At 44.9% G+C, this 17,614-nt stretch overlaps 1 protein-coding gene across 1 annotated transcript; it reads left to right on the top strand.

Annotated features, from left to right (window-relative positions):
* Positions 1-15,494: 15,494 nt before the first annotated feature.
* LOC124706873 (pentatricopeptide repeat-containing protein At3g49240, mitochondrial-like) lies at positions 15,495-17,587 on the top strand. The gene has a single exon (XM_047238540.1). It carries the CDS (start codon positions 15,495-15,497, stop codon positions 17,421-17,423), a length of 1,929 nt encoding a protein of 642 aa, XP_047094496.1. The 3' UTR covers positions 17,424-17,587.
* Positions 17,588-17,614: the final 27 nt, after the last annotated feature.

The raw sequence follows: 17,614 nt of genomic DNA, 5'->3' as shown, positions 1-17,614 counted from the left end.
TAATCCTTTGTTACAGCAAGCCGGTGAGATTGACAACCTCACTGTTTCGTTGGGGCAAAGTACTTTGGTTTTGTTGTGCAGGTTCCACGTTGGCGCCGGAATCCCTGTTGTTGCGCCGCATCACATTTCGCCACCATCAACCTTCAACGTGCTTCTTGGCACCTACTGGTTCGATTAAACCTTGGTTTCTTACTGAGGGAAACTTGCCACTGTGCGCATCATACCTTCCTCTTGGGGTTCCCAACGGACGTGTACATCTACGCGCATCAAGCAAAATTTCTGGCGCCGTTGTCGGGGAGATCAAGACACGCTGCAAGGGGAGTCTCCACTTCTCAATCTCTTTACTTTGTTTTTTGTCTTGCTTTATTTTATTTACTACTTTGTTTGCTGCACCTAAACAAAACACAAAAAAATTAGTTGCTAGTTTTATTTTATTTACTGTCTTGCTCTCCATATCAAAAACACAAAAAAATTAGCTACTTGTCTTTACTTTATTCGCCTAGTTTACTTTTTTGCTTATTGCATCATGTTTCCTTTTAATTTTACCACAAAAGACATACCGGTAGGACATGGGTCCATAGTTGGGAGAAATAATATAGAAGAATTTTTCAATCATGTTAGTATTACTGAAGATTTTGAAGACAGACACTTGGTAGAACTTGCACCTACCTATGAAATTGCTGCTGTCTGCTTTAGTTCGCATGTTGGAAACTAAATTTGTTAATCTCAATCCTATAATCCAACACATGTTTCTTACACTCGGTGATATGGAAGAAGGGGAAAAGAAAGATTTTGTTCTAGAAACTCTTCTTAGAGAATTTGGTGGTCTAGCAAGAGAGGCTAGAAAGGTTTTTGCTAAATTTAATATGCTAGGTTCTCATACTAATTTTGTTGGTCTCCTTGAAAAAATGGACATAGATAGAATAAGATACACTAATAATATTAATGATGGTGGGGAGATCAAAGCACCAATACCATGTAAACTCCTAGCTATGAATGATGCACTGGAAAATAACTATGCTTGGCTTGTTCCTGAAAATTTGTTCGATGAGAGTAGCAAGCCCAAGACTAATAAAAAGGGAGATGCTAAAACTTATGTATCCAATATACTATGATTGGTTGAGAAAACTCCCAATACCCCTGGTTATAATGTTGATGCTTCTACTCTCGATGTTACTTGATTTGCACTTTCTGCGCCTAGCTGAAAGGCGTTAAAGAAAAGCGCTTATGGGAGACAACCCATGTTTTTACTACAGCAATTTTTTGTTTTGTTGAGTCTTGGAAGTTGTTTACTACTGTAGCAACCTCTCCTTATCATGTTTTTGTGCCAAGTAAAGTTTCTATGTCAAAGTTGATGTTATATTTGGGATCGCTGCGCAGAAACAGCATTGCTGTCTGTCACGAATCTGGGCACAGTTCTCTGTAGAAAATTCAAAAAAATCTGCCAATTTACGAGCGTGATCCTCAGATATGTACGCAACTTTCATTAGTTTTGAGTTTTTCCATTTGAGCAAGTCTGGTGCCATTTTAAAATTCGTCTTTACGGACTGTTCTGTTTTTGACAGATTCTGCCTTTTATTTCGCATTGCCTCTTTTGCTATGTTGGATTTATTTCTTTGATCCATTAATCTCCAGTAGCTTTATGCAATGTCCAGAAGTGTAAAGAATGATTGTGTCACCTCTGAATGTGTGAATTATTAATTGTGCACTAACCCTCTAATGAGTTTGCTTGAAGTTTGGTGTGAAGGAAGTTTTCAAGGGTCAAGAGAGGAGAATGATATACTATGATCAAGAGGAGTGAAAGCTCTAAGCTTGGGGATGCCCCCGTGGTTCACCCCTGCATATTTTAAGAAGACTCAAGCGTCTAAGCTTGGGGATGCCCAAGGCATCCCCTTCTTCATCGACAACATCATCGAGTTCCTCCCTGAAACTATATTTTTATTCAGTCACATCTTGTGTTCTTTACTTGGAGCGTTGGTTTGTTTTTGTTTTTGTTTTTGTTTGAATAAAATGGATCCTAGAATTCACTTTGTGGGAGAGAGACACGCTCCGCTGTTGCATATGGACAAATATGTCCTTAGGCTTTACTCATAATGTTCATGGCGAAGTTTCTTCTTCGTTAAATTGTTATATGGTTGGAATTGGAAAATGCTACATGTAGTAATTCTAAAATGTCTTGGATAATGTGATACTTGGCAATTGTTGTGCTCATGTTTAAGCTCTTGCATCATATGCTTTGCACCCATTAATGAAGAAATACATAGAGCTTGCTAAAATTTGATTTGCATATTTGGTCTCTCTAAGGTCTAGATAATATCTAGTATTGAGTTTTGAACAACAAGGAAGACGGTGTAGAGTCTTATAATGTTTACAATATGTCTTTTATGTGAGTTTTGCTGCACCGGTTCATCCTTGAGTTTGCTTCAAATAACCTTGCTAGCCTAAACCTTGTATCGAGAGGGAATACTTCTCATGCATCCAAAATCCTTGAGCCAACTACTATGCCATTTGTGTCCACCATACCTACCTACTACATGGTATTTCTCCGCCATTCCAAAGTAAATCGCTTGAGTGCTACCTTTAAAATTCCATCATTTACCTTTGCAATATATAGCTCATGGGACAAAATAGCCTTAAAAACTATCGTAGTATTGAATATGTACTTATGCACTTTATATTTTATTAAGTTGCTTGTTGTGCGATAACCATGCTTCTGGGGAACGCCATCAACTATTGTTGAATATCATGTGAGTTGCTATGCATGTCCGTCTTGTCTGAAGGATCTATCATTTTAGTGATTGGAGCATGCAAAATTGTTAGAGAAGAACATTGGGCCGCTAACTAAAGCCATGAATCATGGTTGAAGTTTCAGTTTTGGACATATATCCTCAATCTCATATGAGAATAATAATTGTTGCTACATGCTTATGCATTTAAGAGGAGTCCATTATCTGTTGTCCATGTTGTCCCGGTATGGATGTCTAAGTTGAGAATAATCAAAAGCGAGAAATCCAAAATGCGAGCATTCTCCTTAGACCTTTGTACAAGGCGGCATGGAGGTACCCCTTTGTGACACTTGGTTGAAACATGGCATGCAAAGATCCGGTAGTCCAAGCTAAGTAGGACAAGGTGCGGACACTATTAGTATACTATGCATGAGGCTTGCAACTTGTAAGATATAATTTACATAACTCATATGCTTTATTACTACCGTTGACAAAATTGTTTCATGTTTTCAAAATAAAAGCTCTAGCACAAATACAGCAATCGATGCTTTCCTCGTTGAAGGACCATTCTTTTACTTTTATTGTTGAGTCAGTTTACCTATCTCCCTCCACCTTAAGAAGCAAACACTTGTGTGAACTGTGCATTGATTCCTACATACTTGCATATTGCACTTGTTATATTACTCTATGTTGACAATATCCATGAGATATACATGTTATAAGTTGAAAGCAACCGCTGAAACTTAATCTTCCTTTGTGTTGCTTCAACACCTTTACTTTGATTTATTGCTTTATGAGTTAACTCTTATGCAAGACTTATTGATGCTTGTCTTGAAATACTATTCATGAAAAGTCTTTGCTTTATGATTCACTTGTTTACTCATGTCATTACCTTTGTTTTGATCGCTGCATTCATTACATATGTTTACAAATAGTATGATCAAGATTATAATGGCATGTCACTTCAGAAATTATCTTTGTTATCGTTTTACTTGCTCGGGACGAGCAGAACTAAGCTTGGGGATGCTGATACGTCTCCAACGTATCGATAATTTCTTATGTTCCATGCTACTTTATTGATGATACCTACATGTTTTATGCACATTATATGTCATATTTATGCATTTTCTGGAACTAACCTATTAACAAGATGCCGAAGAGCCGCTTGTCGTTTTCGTCGTTTTTGGTTTCAGAAATCCTAGTAAGGAAATATTCTCGGAATTGGACGAAATCTTCGCCCGGGGTCCTATTTTTGCACGGAGCTTCCAGAAGACCGAAGAGGGAAGGAAGTGGGGCCACGAGGTGGCCACACCATAGGGCGGCGCGGCCCAGGCCCTGGCCGTGCCGGCCTGTGGTGTGGGCCCCTCGCGCCGCCTCTTGACCTACCCTTCCGCCTACTTAAAGCCCCCGTCGCGAAACCCCTAGTACCGAGAGCCACGATACGGAAAACCTTCCAGAGACGCCGCCGCCGCGAATCCCATCTCGGGGGATTCAGGGAGATCGCCTCCGCACCCTGCCGGGAGAGGGGATTCATCTCCGGAGGACTCTTCATCGCCATGATCGCCTCCGGAGTGATGAGTGAGTAGTTCACCCCTGGACCATGGGTCCATAGCAGTAGCTAGATGGTCGTCTTCTCCTTGTTGTGCTTCATTGTTGGATCTTGTGAGCTGCCTAACATGATCAAGATCATCTATCCGTAATTCTATATGTTGTGTTTGTCGGGATCCGATGGATAGAGAATACTATGTTATGGTGATTATCAATCTATTGTTTATGTGTTGTTTATGATCTTGCATGCTCTCCGTTATTAGTAGAGGCTCTGGCCAAGTTTTTACTCTTAACTCCAAGAGGGAGTATTTATGCTCGATAGTGGGTTCATGCCTTCATTGACACCTGGGACGAGTGACGAAAGTTCTAAGGTTGTGATGTGCTGTTGCCACTAGGGATAAAACATTGATTCTATGTCTAAGGATGTAGTTGTCGATTACATTACGCACCATACTTAATGCAATTGTCTGTTGCTTAGCAACTTAATACCGAATGGGGTTCGGATGATAACCTCGAAGGTGGACTTTTTAGGCATAGATGCAGCTTGGATGGCGGTCTATGTACTTTGTCGTAATGCCCAATTAAATCTCACTATATTTATCATATCATGTACATGCATTGTTATGCCCTTCTCTATTTGTCAATTGCCCGACTGTAATTTGTTCACCCAACATGCTTTTATCTTATGGGAGAGACACCTCTAGTGAACTGTGGACCCCGGTCCTATTCTTTACATAGCATATAATCTACTGCAATTGTGTTTTACTATTTTCTTGCAAACAATCATCTTCCACTCGATACGTTTAATCCTTTGTTACAGCAAGCCGATGAGATTGACAACCTCACTGTTTCGTTGGGGCAAAGTACTTTGGTTTTGTTGTGCAGGTTCCACGTTGGCGCCGGAATCCCTGTTGTTGCGCCGCATCACATTTCGCCACCATCAACCTTCAACGTGCTTCTTGGCTCCTACTGGTTCGATTAAACCTTGGTTTCTTACTGAGGGAAACTTGCCACTGTGCGCATCATACCTTCCTCTTGGGGTTCCCAACGGACGTGTACATCTACGCGCATCAATATGCTTGCAAGCTAATCAGATGACATTCCACCGAGAGGGCCCAGAGTATATCTATCTATCATCAGGATGGACAAATCCCACTATTGATCCATATGCCTCAACTCACACTTTCCAAATACTTAATCCCATCTTTATAACCACCCATTTACGCAATGGCGTTTGATGTAATCAAAGTACCCTTCCAGTGTAAGTGATTTACATGATCTCATGGTGGAAGGACTAAGGCAACTATGTATCGAAAGCTTATAGCAAATTGAACTTAATGACTTGATCTCATGCTACGCTCATTTGGGTGTGTGTCCATTATATTATTCATTTAATGACATAACCTTGTTATTAATAACATCCAATGTTCATGATCACGAAACCATGATCATCTATTAATCAACAAGCTAGTTATACAAGAGGCTTACTAGCTAGGGACTCCTTGTTGTTTACATAACACACATGTATCAATGTTTCGGTTAATACAATTATAGCATGGTATGCAAACATTTATCATAAACACAAAGATATTATAATAACCACTTTATTATTGCCTCTTGGGCATATCTCCAACACGATCCACCAAATTTTGGCTTCTTAACGGCGCGGTATGCTAATAGTAGCGATATGTTCTCCTCTTCCTCTTGGTCATACTCGTCATCCGATGAATCGTATGATGAACTCTACAAACATACATATGAAATTACTTAACTACAACTAACTATTGTAGCTAATTGGCGAGTAAAAATCATATGCTAACAGAGGCCGGCCGGCGGAGGTGCATACCTTGCGAGCAAATCGGCGAGCACCATGGTCGCGCCATGTTGTTAGCAAGCTCGAAGACAACGACGACGACATGGCGACGGCGGCGTGGAGGAGAACGCGACTGCGTCGGGAAGGAGGAGGCGGAGGACGAGCGCCGACTACTTCACAGTCGCTGGCGGCGGCGCGGGCGTCACAGCGCGGCGGAGCGGCCGCCGCTGCCGGGAGGGGGCGCGGTGAGGCGGATCTACGCCGCGGCGGCGCGCAGCAGCGGGGCCGGTGGCGGAATCGACTGGCGGCAGCTGGATTTCGCGGCGGCGGGCGGTGGGGAAATGAGGGCGCAGGGGGGGGGATTTCCTGCCGTTGGCTTTTCGCGTGTGCGCAGAGCGTTGCCGCGCGTTGTAGCCGACACGGCACATATGGCGCTCCGAATTGTGCAAAACCCCGCGCGCCCATAAAAATTTGCAGCACCGCGCCGTTTACCGCGCCTGCTGGAGCACATGTTTTCCTCCCGCGCTGCATACCGGCCATTTTTTGCAGCGCGGCCTATATAGCGCGCCTGTTGGAGATGCTCTCACCTAGTTGGCTCGGGCAATTCCCCGAACAGTTGGTGTGCGGGGGCCGCCGGGCGGTGGGGTCTTGAGCCGAGGCAGAGGAAGGAGGGCCGCGCGGGCTGCGAACGCCGCGTTCGGTGGCGATGGGTGGCCGCAGTGGGAGGCAGAGGTGGGTGGTGGAGGAGGACGGGGTGGTGCACGGGATGCGACGACGTCGGGAGCTGCAGGGAACGGGTGGCGGCCGAGCGGGAGGTGCTGGGAGTGGGACCGGGTGGCGGACGAGCGGGAGGAGGAGGGACACGAGCCGCTCGGGATGTGGAGGTGGCGCGACAGCGGTGAGGCGATGACGATAGCTGCGGTGGTGGGGTCGCGCGGCGGCAGGGAAAGCGGATGGAGGCGGTGGTGGTATCAATGGGCTCACAAAGGGCGGCACGGGGGTGTGGGAACCCGGCGTCCGGCGACCGGCGTGGCGGGCGCGGGGGTGCGGTTTGGGCGGGCTCTCTCACTCTCTCGTGCGTCTAGCAGGGAACTGGCCGGGTTTCTTTTCAGACCTCAAACGCAGCGACAACAGCCGAGGTGGACGCTGGTCTTTCACTAGTTCATCATGATTCTTGGGCATTTTTTTAAAAAATAAACGATAATATATTAAGCTTCCAAGCCGCCTCATTAAAAACCTTCCACTCCTTTTGGATACCATGGTAAGGAAAGAGTGTGTCTCAAACTTGCTGCCCTTGAATCAAAGTTTGTTTACATCGTTTAGAAAACTATCTAGAAGAAAACTAGGGAGCTCATCGACCCAATTACAAGAAACATTACTATGAAAACTCTCTCTAGCTAGCTCATCAGTCACTTTGTTGGCTTCTCCTTGACAATGCTTGAATCTAACACATCCTATTAGCGACACCAAATCAACACAATCTGCAAAGATAGCTGAGGCCTCGCCCCACCATGCTTCACCCCCCGGCAAGCTTCAACAACTTCAGTTGAGTCTGATTCCATTAGCACATTGTTATAACCAAGCCGGTTAGCCAGCGTTAAACCCTCCCTCATTGCCAGAGCTTCGGCCATAGAAACAGATGCAACAACTGGCATATATATAGTGGATGCCGCAACAAAACTTCCAAAGGTATCCCTTAGCACCGCAGCCACTGATCCCGCATATTCTTCCACATAAAAGGATTCATCTACATTTACCTTAACTTGTCTTGGACCTGGTCTCTCCCATGGTGATTTAGGCCCAATAGATTTCGGCATTGCATTTGTTGTGTTCGCAGTTATAGATAAAATCGACATTTTGCACCGATGCATTGGAGGAACTGGTTCATTATGTGTCCGTCGACGGCGTATCCACCAAAGGTACCAACAAGCAATGGATATTGTTTTTGTTAGCCCGAATGTAAAGCCTGCAAGGTTTTTGTCTGGTGCCCGTAACAACTTCTCCAAAATAACCGAACCTGAGAGCTCAGAACCAGTAGCGATCCAATAAATATATCAAGGCCCAGATTCGACCACATTTGCTTGGTAGTATCACTGTCAAATAACAAGTGATTTATATCCTCTGGTCCATTATTACAAATTGGGCAGCCTCCACTTGTGCCAACATGACCATTTGCTAGAATAGATTTCAGCGATAAGATTCCATGCAAGGCCCACCATAAGAAAAAAATTATCTTGCTTTGCACTTTCAACCGCCACACATCCTTGCAGATTGGATTAAGGATTGATCCGTCAGGGAGGGAAAGCTGACCAGCGGAAGATCCAAATGTGTGCCTCCATTGTGTATGATAACCCGAACATACAGTATATCGTCCATGTTTAGTGAATGCCCATGCAACAAAATCTTCAAAGCCTTGATTATTTAGTGGGATTTGGAGGATCCGATTCACATCAGTTGCAATAAACAGGCTTCTTAGCATATCTTTATCCCAATATCCAGTGAGGGGGTTAATCAATTCATGTACCTTTGTATATACCCCGCTCTTCTTGGCGTTATAATGCGCCTATTCGGGTTTGAAGGGATCCAGGGATCTGAGTAAATATGAATACTCCCACCGTTTCCAACTCTCCAAATGTAACCTCTTTTAAAGGTTGATAATCCAGCTACAATACTTTACCATGTGAAAGATGATCTAGCTTTAGGTCCCGCTTTCAAGATATCCCCATGGGGGTAGTATTTAGCACTTAGAATAGTCGCACAGAATGAATCTCGGTTCAGTGACCAGCCTCCACACTTGTTTTGCAAGCATAGCCAAATTGAAGGAGCTGAAATTTCTAAATCACAAGCCTCCCTCACATTTTGGGTAACACAATTTCCACCACGCCATCCGCATCTCATTACTATTTTCATCACCCCCACCAGAATTGTGAGATTGCATCCATCATACTCTTGCAAATTCCTTTTGGTATTAAAAAGATCGACATGGCATACACCGGGATGGCTTGCGCCACAGCTTTGAGTAGAACCTCCTTCCCACCAATAGATAAGATCCTTTCCTTCCACACATTAATTCTCTAGATTATTCGTTCTAGATTATTCGTTAATGAAGTGCTCAAAGCAACCACTCCTGTCCGCTCCCACGAATGTCGGAAGTCTCAAATACTTATCAGATAGAGCCTCAGTGTCAATGTGTAGGGCTTCACATATTTCTGCTCTAGTGAGGGCATTTGTATTAGGAGAAAATTAGAAAACACTTGATTTTGCCAAACTTACCAACTGTCTCGAGTTAGCACAGTATTATAAGTATTCAAAACTCGTTGCAAGGAAGTTGCATTATTTATTTCCGCCTTCATGAGGATAAGGGAATCATCAGCAAAAAGTAGATGTGAGACTGATGGTGCATTTCTGCACACCCTTACCCCATCGATGCCACCAACTTCTTCTTCATGTAATAAGAGACTGGATAGACCCTCTGCACATAAAAGGAACAAATACGGGGAGAGGGGATCCCCTTGACGAAGACCTCTTGAGGAGTAAACATATCCGTTTCGTCAGAATTGAACCTTACTTCATTTCTCACCGAGCTAACACATGCCATCATCAACCCAATCCATCTTTCGGCAAAGCCTAGCCTTCCCATCATATTTTCTAGAAAATCCCATTCAACTTGATCATAAGCTTTGTGCATGTCTAATTTTACCGCACACGCACCATTTTTCCCCGATCTTTTATTCTTGATAGTATGGATGCATTCATAGGCCACTAAAACATTGTCTGTAAGCCCTGGGACAAACGTGCTTTGCATAATTGCATTGGAGAAATAACATCAGGGAGGATTTCCTTGAGCCGGAGAGCCAACATTTTAGATATGATTTTGTAGATAACATTGCACAGGCTGATAGGACGGTATTGAGCAACTGATTCCGGATTATCATTTTTAGGAATAAGCACCACTATCGTATCATTCCAAACTTCCGGAATTACACATGTATTCATAGCTAGAAGGATCTCACGTGTTATATCTTCGCCACGGATATTCTAGAATCTTTTATAGAAAAGTGCATGGAGACCGTCCGGACCTAGGGCCTTCAAATTTCCAATACTTAAAGCAGATTTTTTGACATCTTCAGGCGAGAAAGGAGCCAGCAGTTTATCATTCATAGGATTTGTCACTCTTGATTGAATTTTCTCCAGAAACTCTAGGTCAGTATGCTGCACCTCGGACGAAAACAAATTTTCAAAGTATTGCAATATAAGTGGTTTTAGTGCCTCGGTACCCTCAACCCAATTATCTTCATGTTTCAGCCTTTTAATCATATTTCGTTTCCTTCTTGCCGTGGCGAACTGGTGAAAGAAAGATGTATTCCTATCTCCTTGTTGCATCCAATTCACCCGAGAGCGTTGTTGCCAATGTATTTCCTCCTGTTTCAGCAGCAACTCAATCAGGCCTGCTGTTTCTTTAGCGATAATTTCACTCTCATCCGTAATTGGGCCGGCCATGACATTTTCCAGGCGCCGTTGGGCCTTTCTGATACGCCTCTTCGGCTTCTTCAGAACCGATGCATCCCATGCATGCAGCGAGCTATGCATGTAAGCTAGACGTGTAATGATGCTCCCATCTCCAGTAGATGTACCAGCATTGTCCCAAGCTTGCTTGACCACCTCGTTGAATGAATCTTCGTTTAACCATTTAGCCTCAAACTTCTGAGGACGGCGATTATTGACGGGATTAACCTGGTAATCTGTATCAAGAATAATAGGACGGTGGTCAGATTTCATGTAATCAAGATGTTGTACCATAAAACCCGGGTGCATATATAGCCTGTCACAGATTGTTTCCCACGGTCAAGACATTCACGAACTCTACCCCCTTTCCAAGTGAAAGCATCTCCAGAAAAGCCGAGGTCATCTAGACTCAAATCTGTCAACAACCTCCCTGAATGCCTGCATATATTGTTCAGATCTGGGGTTACCCCCCTCCTTTTCATGAGAATAAAGGATTTCATTGCGATCGCCAATGATCACCCAAGGTAAATCATGTTGCGCATTAAGTTCCTGAATTTTATTCCACGTCTTGTATTTGTCTTCCCAGTGGGGTTCACCATACATGCCCGTAAGTCTCCAAACTTTCTATGGGTTCTATATATTTAGGGTGCGAGAAAGTTTGCTGAATATTCACTTCTTTTTTCCAGAACAGAATCACAGCACCACTTTTGGTAGTACTAGCATTTACAATCTTAAAATCCATCTTCAATCTCCTTCTAAGACAGTTAGCCGGATAAGTGTCCAGGTGTGTCTCCGACAAAAACATCACCTCGAGGTTGTTTCGGCTCTGCACATCTAGAAGCGATAAAACTGTCAGGCCATTCCCCAAACCCTGACAGTTCGTAGATAGGATCCTCATTGCGACCGGACGAGCCCCTCTTGGGAACTCGCCAATCCTAGTGAAGTGGAGTTAGCTCCGTCCTTCTTCGAACATTTCGTTTGGTTCGATCACCATCCTTAGTTGTTGCATCCACGTACCCATCAGCAATCATTGGTACAACATTATTGTTAGCTGCATCACTCTGATCCATTACCTCTTCATCATGATCTGTGCCATCTAAAAAAAGCCTGTGTTTAGCTCTGATATGATCTGGATCACGATCATCCATAGCAATGTCAAGATGTTTAATCGGACTGGTTCATGTATCCTGGAGATCTTCACCAATTGTATCTTCTCCGTCAGCTAAGGGAATTGCGTTGTATCTCCAACTCACATTAGCCCCTCGACCACGGTTGGGAAACGTCCGGCCACGTCCCTCGCCGGTATTTCCACGACCTCTTCCACCTCTTCCTCCACCACGATCACCTCCATAATTTCTTCCGTGCCAAGTCTCATGGTCAGCATTGAGAAAGTCACCCCATTTTAATTTGCTTTCATCGTGCTCTCCAGTTCCACACTCAAGATAATTATGTCCAAAGAAGCCGCATGCTCCACATAATTTAGGGATTTTCTCAAACTTTATTTGGTAGAATTCCCTCTGTCCGTTGCGCATAATTGATACAAAGCGAGCCAAAGCCTTTGTCACATCCAGTTTAACTCTTACCTGAACTAAGTTATTAACTCCATCAATTTTTGTGACTTCAGTAACTTTACCCACCTTTTTCTCAGTTAATTTTTTTTTATGCTTCGTTCATGTATCCTGGTGGCAGCTGCATCCACACTGCTATGTAATTCAGCTCAATTGACTCAGGGGCTGCCAATCCGTCATACGGTTCGATAATTACCGCATAACCATGGTCCTCTCTTGGTCACCTTCAGCCAGTCTCCCAAACAAAAACATTGAATAGTAAATAGATTTGCGTCAAGTGGATTTATTATAACCTCATGTGCAGGACTCCAGGCTACCCTCATGTTCTGATCAAATGATTGAGGGCCGAAGTAATTCTCTGTGTGCACCCTAGCTAGTGCAAGCCACTTGATTCCCTCCTTTGGAACATCCGCTTCTTCTTCGAAAACGAGATCATCAATCTCATCTTCCTCAATTTCGAGACGTTTAAGCATGTCATCTATCGCTTCCTTCTTCTTTCCCCCTGCGCCTCCAGCTTGATTTGTCAAACTCGAAGATGAATCCGCCATACTCTGGTCCAGCGATCCAATTCTCCAAAACCCTAGGTGGAAAAACAAGAAGCCTGGAAGGCTGCCCAACTGCAGTATAAACGAACCTCAACCTAGGCGTGACCGGAAGGAACCCTCCAAGGAGAATTCTGTCGGGAAGGATATGGACTCCCCTCCAGATCAGATCTGGTGAAGGAGGAAGACAACCCTAATCACCCTGCGATCGCCGATCGCCAGGGCGCTAGGTAAAAAAAGGTTCGCCTCCGGTATATGAAACGGTTAGCACCCTGATTCTTGGGCATCTAATCTGATTATACTTGCAAAACTAGACTAATAAGAGAAGCCGGTCTCGAGAATCAATCTGTGGTTCGATGATTATAAGGGCAGTGGCACCTCTGGCCCATCAGAGCCTCAGGTTTGACACTTTGGTGTCTCGTAAATGCGGAATATTCTTCAGTGGGAGGTGACATTCCCGTCGACAGCGAGACGTCTCTGGTGACTTCACCAATTTTAAGACTCGCCGGATGAACTTCATGAATCAGTCTCTCGGAGGTGCTCATGGGCGTATGGTGTGCGTTTGTGCAGTCATAGGGGTGAGTGTGTGTTGTCAACTAAAGGAGACATTTAAAAAATTATTTGGATATCTAGCCGAACTCTCTTTTTTCCATGACAAGAGTAAAAAGGAGAAAAAAAAAAGCTATACTACCAGCCAATGATTTGCAATCCTATTGAAATAAGAAAACCGTTCGGATATCTAGGATGACTCATGAAAAAAAAAACATATAACTGTACATTTAAGTTGCAGCCAAACACTCAAGTACGCAAGGAGGAGGATCCAAATCAGACTGTGAGCTTCATAATATAATTATGATATTTCTTTTTATTAAACGAGACATTTCTTAAATAAAGGAAGATGTCCTTTCTTTTTTAACATACTACAGGAGCATCACTAACTATTAGGAGGATACAATAACTACATCAGCACCAACACTAACAATTACCAACAAATTAGAGCAACATCACGAACTATTACCAACAAAATACTTCAACAACACTAACTATTCGAAAACAAGGTCACCTAGAAACGACTGGTGATGTTTTTCTTCCTACGGTCTTAAGAGTCGTCCTTCAATTGTGTCACGAGAACCTGCATTTGAAACAAATGACTACATTAGCGGTCTCTTGGTCAATACTAGTACTAAACTTCGATAAATTATATTGTAATGAATTTTGTCTCATGTTGTTATCTAGTACAAGACAAGGCCGTGAACTTACTTTTGCACTGATAGTGTTTGCAATCTTGCTTGCTCTTTAGCTTTCGCTAGCATGAGATAGTGACATTTTGCTCCCACGGTTTGAAAGATATCACTTGCATTTGGTCTTTCTTGTAGCTGCCTGGTCATAACCTGCAAAAAAAAAGTCTAGACTAATGAGGTTCATGCTACTGATAGCAGGAACAAAAGGTCCAGAAAAAAGTATGTTGAATGTCTCGTAACAGAAACTAAATCACATTTGTTCAATAGCTACGACAACAGATTCACTATAGCATCCAACTGTGCTTCAACCATGTGTTTAATCTAGTGTTTCAAGATATTCAGCTTGGACTGATACTTCATGAGATTTCTGGGGGTTTGGATATGTTGTGCATATTTGGTATATAGATTTACATGAGCACTTCACAATGGGATAAGAAGGATGATGACAAAAAACGAGAAACCACATCTTGACAGTACGTTTGTTCCTATGACTCGAGGCTATAAAAAAAATAAACTACGTCTTCAAGGCGCTCGTTCCAGGTCTTTTGGTACACTGGATCATCTTGTTTTTTCAAGTAGATATCCACACCTTTAAATCTTCTTTAGAGTCTTCAATTGTTATCCTTCTTCATTCTTGACGTTTCTTCATGTGCTCTAGAACACATAGTGGGAGGTAGTCGGCTCTTCACCATTGTCAATTTTTTTTCCAGCAGATAGTCCTCAAAGATGTTATGTTGAGTTCTTGCATTAGCAAGAGGATATGCCTTGAGTCCTTCGTTGATTTTTTTCCTTATCTTCATCTTCACAACAGATAGATCACAAGGACATGAATTGTTCAGACATGTATATGTGTCTCGCGATTTTTATTGATTGTTGTCTTGTTGAAACAGCAGACAGAGTCATTGAATTGCTTGTTAGGGACGCAAATGATCAAGTGGCAAAGTAACATGGGGCAAAAAGAAACAATTATACAATGTAAAAGAGAGAAAAAAGATAGAAGTCAAAAGTAGAGAAAGGTGAGAAGTAAAGTCCCCATAAAATAACGGTTTTTTGGTCCCATGTGCATATGAACTATTATGAAAAATCCATTATAAAGAAATGTTAAAATGTAAAAATATCCAAAAAAAAACACACATGTACATCCAGATCCCTATGTCCTATATTTGCACACAATTTTTCATGAATGTTTCATATGGCCTATGTAAAAAATTAACAAAAAAATGTCTCATGCATAATCAAGATGGAGCACCAAAATGTCTTTTTACAGGGGCACAAAAAATATTTTTGCTAAAAACTCGCGTATGAATCATAGAAATGCACACTCGTCTATTTTGTTAATGTTTGAAAATGTGTTTTTAAACAATGGGTTCATATGAACCGGGCAGCCGAATTGAGTTTCCGATTAAATAATAACAGAGTAAAAAACTGCTTCCGTTTGTAGGCAGTCTCTCCCTCCCTCCCTCCGCCCGCCGTCTCCTCCTCGCCCCAAACAGCCTAAACCCTCGCCCCCCTCCGCGCACGGCGGCGCCGCACCCGAGCCACCGCCGGAGATGTCGCTCTCCAAGCATCTCTCCGCGCGCCGCCTCCTGCCGGCGCTCTTCCCGCTCGCCCACGCCGACGCCGCCTCCGCCGCGGCCTCCCGCCGGGCGCGCCGCCGCGACGCGTTCGTCTCGACGCCGCCCGCGCCGCCGCCCTCCCCGAGCTCCGTGCGCCTCGCGGAGCCCCTCCCCTCGCTGGCCCCCTCCCGCCTCGCGCTCCACAACCGCATCCTCGCGCTCCTCTCCCCACCCGCCGCCGCCCCCGCCGAGGCCCGCGACGACCTAGCCGAGGCCGCGCTCCTCACCCGCCACGCGCTCCACTCCAACTGCCGCCCGTCCTCCTTCACCTGCGTGGCCGTCCTCGCCGCGCTCCTCCGCGCGCGCCGCCTCGACGACTTCTTCGCGCTCCACCGCTTCTCCATCCAGGCCGCCGTCGCGCCCACCGCCGCCACCCACGCGCTCTACCTCTCCGCGCTCGCCGCGCGCCGCCTGCCCGACTCCGCGCTCCTCCACCTCCGCCAGATCGCCCGCGCTGGCTCCCCAGTGCCCCCCTCCCCGACCGCCTACCGCGTGGTCGTCAAGTGCCTCGTAGCGGACCACGGCCGCCTCCACCACGCCATCGAGCTCAAGGACGAGATGCTCGCTTCCGGGTTCGTCGGGCCCGATCCCCATGTCTACAGCCTCCTCATGGCTGGATGCGTGCAAGCTGGGGATGGGGCAAAAGCCGTGGAGCTGTACCAGGAACTGCAGCACAAGCTTGGTGGCGAGCCAGTTCTCGATGGCATCGTCTACGGCAGCCTCATGAAGGCCTACTTCCTCATGGGAATGGAGGAGAAGGCGATGGAGTGCTACGAGGAGGTGCTCGGCCCGGAGTCGGAGGTGAGATTCGGGGCGGAGAGCTACAATGAGGTGGTGGATGCACTCGGGCAGAACGACATGCTACAGGATGCACTCAAGCTGTTCGACAGAATGCTTGCACAGCATGACCATCCGCTGAGAGTTGCGGTTGATGTTAGAAGCTTCAGCGTAATGGTGGATGCCTACTGCGCTGCTGGTAAGTTTGAGGATGCGATCGCGGTGTTCTGCAGGATGGGAGACTATAAGGTGGTACCGGATGTAGCAGCATATAACAATCTGATTCGGCATCTCGGGCTTAATCGGTTGGTAGATGAGGCAGAGGTGCTCCACAAGGAGATGGGGGAGCATAGTCTTGTTGCAGATGAGGAAACACATGTGCTGCTCATGGATGCGTGCTTCAGAGCTGATCGCCCTGATGATGGTGTCAGTTACTTCGACAAAATGTCTGAGTTGGGTTTGAAGCCTGAGGCATCGCACTATCATAAGATTGTTGATGGCTTGACTGGTTTAAGTTTGCTTGACAAGGCTCAGGAGTACTTTGATCAGATGAAGGAGAAGGAAATTAATCCAATCATTGCAACCTATGAGACACTGCTAAAGGCTTGCGTTGGAGTTACGCGGTTGGATGATGCAGCCAAGGTAGCAAAGGGTATTCTGTTGGATGAGAACGTGATTTTCACAGATGAGATGAGGGAGCTATTGGAAGGTGCATTGCGCGGAGAGGGCAGGGAAGAAGACATAGCAAAGCTGTATGAAGACGTGGAGAGGGAGAAGGCCGAAGCAGCGGTGCAGGCGGCAGAAGAGAAGGCAAGGGCAGAGGCACAGGCCAGGGAAGAGAGGGCGGCAAGGAGGGCAGAGGCTGCTGCCAAGGATGAGGCTGCGGCTAAAGCTAGTGCTGCTGCCATTGAGGCTATCCTTGGCCATAGAAGGAGAACAGAGGGCGAGACAGAAGCATCTGCATCTACTCCGAATGCTCTTGATGGCGGGCTTCTCAGTAGGCTAGGCCTCAGGTCATCTGGAGAAGGTGTTCTTCAAGACATTCCTCCACTACGTGCTGAAACAAAAGGAGATGGTCAGGAATAATTTTGATGTCCTTCGTTTGTTCTGGGCACTAAATTATAGGATATGCTTGTAGTTTCTTGTAAGAGCATCAATCAATATGAGCTCTGATGGCTATAAATGTTTCAACTTCTGATTGTATCTCTGGTTGAGACTGTAACCACGATTGATGCATTGAAATATGACAAAAAAAAACATGCAGTTTTGATGAATAA

Source organism: Lolium rigidum, chromosome 4 (genome assembly GCF_022539505.1).
Source record: "Lolium rigidum isolate FL_2022 chromosome 4, APGP_CSIRO_Lrig_0.1, whole genome shotgun sequence".
NCBI classification, from domain to species: Eukaryota; Viridiplantae; Streptophyta; class Magnoliopsida; order Poales; family Poaceae; genus Lolium; species Lolium rigidum.
Note: the sequence above shows the minus strand (reverse complement) of the source record. Positions and strands in the feature narration are given on the sequence as shown.

Bases quoted from the DNA above. Each gene is read 5' to 3' on its own strand.
- LOC124706873 (XM_047238540.1), top strand. From the start codon at position 15,495: ATGTCGCTCTCCAAGCATCTCTCCGCGCGCCGCCTCCTGCCGGCGCTC.